The sequence below is a fragment of the Scaptodrosophila lebanonensis genome, unplaced genomic scaffold (genome assembly GCF_003285725.1).
Source record: "Scaptodrosophila lebanonensis strain 11010-0011.00,11010-0021.00 unplaced genomic scaffold, SlebRS2 tig00000024-arrow-pilon, whole genome shotgun sequence".
NCBI classification, from domain to species: Eukaryota; Metazoa; Arthropoda; class Insecta; order Diptera; family Drosophilidae; genus Scaptodrosophila; species Scaptodrosophila lebanonensis.
Window position 1 is genome coordinate 17141935 of NW_022060538.1, and position 6258 is coordinate 17148192.

The following is a 6258-nucleotide window of genomic DNA, read 5'->3' on the forward strand; positions in this document are numbered from 1 at the left end:
CTCAACTAATCCTGAAACAAATAAGCTTTGGATCAATGTTTGTAAAGTTGTAATAAGAAATAAAATAATTTAATATTTATAAAACAATTGCAAGTAAAAATGTTGTTCCTAGGTGTAGCATGGCATACCAAGATGCCAGGCCGACATGCATTGAAGAAAGATCAGAAAAGTCGCTGACGGTCGGCTCTTCTGGCGATTTTTTATTCGGTACCATGGTTGGAACATTTACCCATAGTCTTATTAGATGAAATTTCTAGACCTAAATATATGGGTGTTACTGATTTGGTGGTACGCAGCCATACACCCTCCCATTGAATGAGGATGTTGTAGATAGTAGTAATTATTTTAGCATATCAGTATAATAAATCCAAATTAATTGATGCACCTTATTTTGTTTCGTGCAACCTCCGGCTAGTGCTTGATAATACAATATAGTTAAGCTCACCATGTGTTTTTTTCTTAAACATATTTTTAAAGCCATAATCTTCTGTGATTTTAAACAAATATATACCACTCTATAGTATTTAAATTAAGTTGAAGATATTATTGTATTTGAAATGAAAAATGCTAAGTTGAACGTGAACATACACATGCGGGTTATTATTTTTCATAAATACATAACAACATTGTATTTTGTGCACGTTTATTACATACAATTTATTTTATTGGGGATTGGTTTACTTTTATATAACAAATTAAATGAAGAGATTGTACACACATATAAGAAGAAATGATAGGGGGCAGGGGAGAAAATAAGTCTTTTTTAAAGTTTCCTATCTATTTACAAGAAGACTTGTCATGGCACGCCTTCTGCAACGGCGATTTACATATATTTTTTTCCAGACTCCCGTTCTCGTCGCTGCTGTTTTCCATGTCCATTCAGTGTCTTGCCATTCTTAACGTCTCTACCATTGATGCGGGTAGAAGGAGGCGCCGCCTCTCCAGCTGCATCCGAATCTTGACCTGTGCCTGTCGCCGTCATTTCTGTAAGCTCAACGGCGCAACGGCGTGGAAACCATCCTCGTATATGACCTTTTCGTCGCTTCTGCTTATTATCCGCCAATTCCAGATCGCTGAGCACACGCTCTCCAAATAACCAATGCTTTCGGAAACGGGTCACCTTTATCACATCTTCGGGCAGCAGGCGAATGCGTGGCTCGTCGGTGCATGGGGCGGCCGTACATACGCGCCAGCCCTGAGAGAAGATCGGCAGCCAGCGACCGGAGACCGGTGCGATGCACTTAAAGGTGCGTGTGCGGGCGCGCTTCTCCTGCTTCTGTGCCAATTGCTCACGCTGCAAGAGAAATTAAAAATGAATGCCACGTCATTGGATTTAAAACAGCGTGGCACGTACGGTCAGAGTGTATTGATCACAGCCCTCTAGCACAGGCCATTCAATGCCGTCACCTTGCTTTTGGCAATCGTCATTGAAAACCTGCCGCAAGTTAAGACGCCAACCCAAGTCGTAAGGATAGACGAAATCATCTTTAGCGATGTTAATGTAGCGGCGATATAGCGCCTTCTCTACAATCCAAATTTCAATGCCTGTCTGATTCTTCACAATGGTTTTGAGCTAAAAATAAACAAATATATATCAATACGACTGTACGACTGTATTGGGATTCAAATATACGATGACATACTTGTATGAAGAGTAACATGCTTAGACCGATGACGACTCCAATAGCCAGACCCATACCCAAAATGCACATAATAATGCTGGTAATGTTGAAGTGAACGCTCGCCAAGTGCTCCAGTCCGTGTGTTAAATAGTAAAAGCGATAGATGCCACGATAGAAGGCGCAGCAGAGCACTACCGTGCCTTGCAGGCTACCCAGAATGGAGAACAGCAGGAAATACGTGAAATAGGCATGATTTGCCCAACCCACACAATGATTGATCCAGGGACAATGATGATCCATTTTCTTCACGCAACGCCCACCTATAAATATACGAAATATAGAGCAGCATTCCGAAATAATTTTAGGGGCCTGCACAAACGATTTTTATGACTCCCTTGGTTACAACAGTCACGTTTTAAAAACAATAACAAATTGAAAAATATTTAATTATATTAATTGATTCATAATAGTTTCACAGTGGTATTGATTTGCTTTTCTAGATTTTCTTTCTTGGCATATTTTGGGTTAGTGCCACAATAAAACTTCTGGTTGGAACTGGTCTATAACTGTACCAGCAAGTTCATTTGAACTCATTTCAATAATAGACGAAATAACTGACGTATTACATACTTTCTGGGACGGTTGAAATATATATTTCATCGTATGCAGTAATATAAATCTTACAAAATCACCGCTGTTAATCTTTAAAACATACTCGTAGCTCTAATTATTTCATTGTAATAATAACTTTCATAGAAAGAACATAACCACCCATTTCAAGGCTATAATATTCGACTGGTCATTTAGATTATAGTGTGGAGCATTATATACAGAAAGCTTGTTAAGAGCTGCATGTTCCTCTACTTACATTTCCGACAGTGGTGCGAGCGAGGAGCCTTGTAGCCCTCACACTCCTTGCAATACTGTAAAAACTGTGTGTCCTCGGGCACCTGAAAATTGAAAATATGCGAATTATAGGTATTATATTCCTTGGGTAATTTGACTCGCTTTTGGGCCACTAAACTATAAGAGCTACATGAACAAAGGTTAACGATGCGTGAAGTTTCCAAAGCTCATAAAATGGAGCAGCAGCACAAGCCCTAAATATCGTAAATGTCGCCCGAAAATTTCATCCACCTGCTCTACCGCAGCATTATGCATATGCATACAAATATGAATATGGAAAGCAGGCAATAAGTCTGCGGTTCTTGCCTACAAAACATTTATGCAAATTCAACTAATTGCATTACGGTTGCGCTCGCGTGCAGGACCAAAAGCTGAGCCCGTCACAATGCCGCAGCGAGTCGTAAATTTATGACTGTTGAAATTATTAGTGTCGAAAAACGTTCACTGCCCCAGGTAGGTAGCCAGTCAGCCAGCCAGTTAGCTAGACGGCCCCTTTCGGTTGCCTAGGTAAGAGCTTGCAACGTGTTTACTCAATTGTTAGAAATAAATTGCAGCGTTTAATTGCGCAACACGATAAAGGATTAGGCACGCAAGGCTCAGCTCTACGAACTGCATTCGGTCAAAGGCGTCGCTAATGAGTTGGCGCCATTTGTAGCAACACATTTGTGCATGTGAATTCAATTTGTTAAACCTATTTCAAGTCTATATATTAAATAATAAATAACGTACCGAGCACTTAATATTGTAATTACCATATCGTCTGTTCAATTCGAATCAAACAGTTCCTTACGTTGTTATAACTCAGTAATCTGATTACCACAACAAATATTTTTAGGCTGGGGTTAACGAATATAATAAAATCTTCTAGGCTAACATTTCAAAGGACAGAAAAAAGATCTACAATATAATAATCTTGAGTAATGGAGGACGCACACTACACTTAAGTTTAAAAGCTTCTCAGATAACTTCAAATACAGATTTCTATGAAAGGTTTGCACTTAGATTCGTTTCCGTCTAGGTTTTATGATTCTAACTTGTAAGTAGACCACTATATCGACTAAGTGCTATAGTTAAACGTAAGCAGCGCAGCGGAAGACCACAAATCGCCACGGAAGTCCTGTGTAAACAGCCACATCCGATTATGACTTGACGAATAGATTTGTCGACAGCTTGTGTGGCAAAAGAGCCTCTAATATCTAAACTGGTCAACTGGCCTCGGCTGTCAGTTGTCGACAGAAAACAATGGATGCATAGGCCAACCATTCAAGACACGCAACTAGGATTTCCCATTTAAACCGAGAGATATTGTAAAAGCATAATCGCAGTAGTTAAGTTAGTTAGGCTTCGGTTGTTAAGTTCTTAGATATGTAAATAGGTGGGCATTTAAATTGCGTTGATGCCAAGCACCTTAGATTAAATACAGTGATATCAGTGGAAAATTCTAGAACGACACCTCCCTACTTGAATAACGTTGCAAGTGCTGACATAATGTACTCCGAATAGGGTTTGGCGGGACAGAGTTTTGTACAGCTGGAAACATTTTCATGCATGACCCTCCAACTACAGCAACAGTCCGACACGACAAAATGTTTTATTATTTCCGTGTGCCCATTTGTGGGCCAGCCTGTGCCATTTAGGGCGGTGGAGGGGGATCATGCCATTCATTTATTACCTTGGGCTGCCAATTCTTTGGCAGCAGGCCGGGACCTGTTAATGTCGCCATGACGTAATTAAATGTGGCTAACGTGGAGAGCAGCAGGAAAAAAGCCTGATGTGCGAAGCCCCCAAAACTCTGGTTCGGTGGCCACCACATGGAGTTCATGTAGAGTGTTGTCAGCGTAATGCATTTTATGATGCCTGCAAAGGGAGAAAGAGATGAGAAATAGAGATATGAATATTTAATTAAAAAGCCAATAAAAAGGGCGGTCAAATAATTTAGTTGTTTAAACAATGTAATTGCACGGAAATAACCAGGCGAGGGTTGAGCTCGCAGTGGTACGTTAGTCGTGCGTGTCGCGGAAATTAAACACATTTATTTGTTCTCTTCAGGTCTTTTTTATACTGTTTCGCAATTTAATTAAACGCTAAAATGTCCAAGAGGAACAGGTTTTCGAATTTATTTGAGTACTCGCTGCCTAATTTGGCATATCCATCGAAGCCGCCCCAGCGGCAAGCAACAAGCGTTTCTAATTCAGTAATTACAGGTACATAGTATGTAAATATTAGATGTTTTATTCATGTAACTAGTTCAATATCAAGGTTGCTGGTTGCCCTACCAATGGCACAGCCTACTGCGAGGAGGTACTTGGCTTGATAAAGCTAAATAGTCGAATTGCACGCCATGCTGAGCGAGGCATGAGTCTGGGGGGCAACGCACAAAGACGCAATAAGTTAATTGTCCGCGTGAAATTTTGAATGAACAAAATTGGACACAAGCGCCACTAGCTGGTAGCTAGTAGTTCTACATATTGAAACCTGGTAGAACACAATTAGCGTAGTACTTTGCACGAATTAAGGGGCAGCAACTTCTTGCAACGGATGTGGTGTGATATGGTGTGCTATGGCAGCAGCGGCGGCGCCCTCTCAATGACCGCCTTATAGTATTAAATAGACTGCAGACAAACGTTGCTGTAATGTCATGTGGGTGTAGCAGGGGCTCACCCACTCCAACGCCCATTCATTAGTCAAACAGTGTAATTGGAGCTAGTTTTCGCCAAAATTTGTTTTTCTTACATATGTTGCAGTTCATTCACATTGTAGTACATTTCTAGACAGTGGGCATATCGCTAAGTAGTTCACTTACTCAGCGCTGTAATTGGACCCCAATGAAGAAAACGACGAAAGGCACTCATACTGCTTGTTTGGTCGACCGAATATGTTTACGATTTGTTTGTGTAAACAATTTGTTGCTGCTTAAGGTATTGAGATAAACGAACACATAACAAGTGAAACACGACAATTAGTAAATTAAGTGGCTTAAACGGAATTTTTTAATTTAGATGGCCATTTAAATAGTAATTTGCTAATATCCTAGAATCTTCAGCAATTTAACAATCTAATATACAAGTAGAACTGTCGGGATTCTGATTATGACTGTCACTTTGATTCTCTTATGTTCTCTCTCGTTTTATTCTTTAGTGTGGCCGAACATTAAAACCGGCAAAATACTATAACCCATTTGTGAATTTGGGAACTGTATTACAGCGTAGTGGCAACTCTGTTGCCAGAACCAATAATTAGACTTGCCACTGAGTCGTATAACAGCGCGTGATATGTCCGGCCAAAAATGTTTTTTTATTCTCTTACAAGGGGTAACTGCAACAAAAACAAACAAAAATTCAATCAAAACTAAGTTACTTAACGCTGGAAGGTATCGCTATTTACACCCCCTTTAGGGGTATTGGCAGTCGAAACGTCAACTTTAAGTCAACAAAACAGAAAGAAAACAAATAAAATAAATTACAAATTCAATTTGTAATGATTTATGGTTGATCATTTTGACATTTTTAATTACCAAAATTAAGTTTTTATGGTTGTAATTAAAATTATTAGAAAACTCGTGTGCAGGAACGCACTCACACTTTCATTGTTTATTGCTTTTGTTGTGGTGTAGATTTGTATTAAAGACTTTTTTAGATGTATGTATGTATGTCATTTTTTATAATTATCAAGATGGCTAGCAATAATTGCACTCATCTGGCAGCATCTATAATATCGAATCTGTCCATGT

General features: G+C 39.5%; 1 protein-coding gene across 1 annotated transcript; it reads right to left on the reverse strand.

Annotated features, from left to right (window-relative positions):
- Positions 1–631: 631 nt before the first annotated feature.
- Positions 632–5581, reverse strand: LOC115621110 (palmitoyltransferase ZDHHC6). Its single transcript, XM_030514652.1, has 6 exons — positions 5332–5581; positions 4201–4385; positions 2491–2572; positions 1644–1942; positions 1355–1573; positions 632–1294 (listed from the first exon to the last, which is right to left on the reverse strand). Exons 1-6 carry the CDS (start codon positions 5378–5380, stop codon positions 824–826), a joined length of 1305 nt encoding a protein of 434 aa, XP_030370512.1. The 5' UTR covers positions 5381–5581; the 3' UTR covers positions 632–823.
- Between the last annotated feature and the right edge of the window lie 677 nt (positions 5582–6258).

Bases quoted from the DNA above. Each gene is read 5' to 3' on its own strand.
- LOC115621110 (XM_030514652.1), bottom strand. From the start codon at position 5,380: ATGAGTGCCTTTCGTCGTTTTCTTCATTGGGGTCCAATTACAGCGCTG. The intron at 4,386-5,331 runs GTAAGTGAACTA...CTCCCTTTGCAG, and splicing joins GGGTCCAATTACAGCGCTGA to GCATCATAAAATGCATTACG. The intron at 1,943-2,490 runs GTAAGTAGAGGA...GTATATTTATAG, and splicing joins CTCGCACCACTGTCGGAAAT to GTGGGCGTTGCGTGAAGAAA.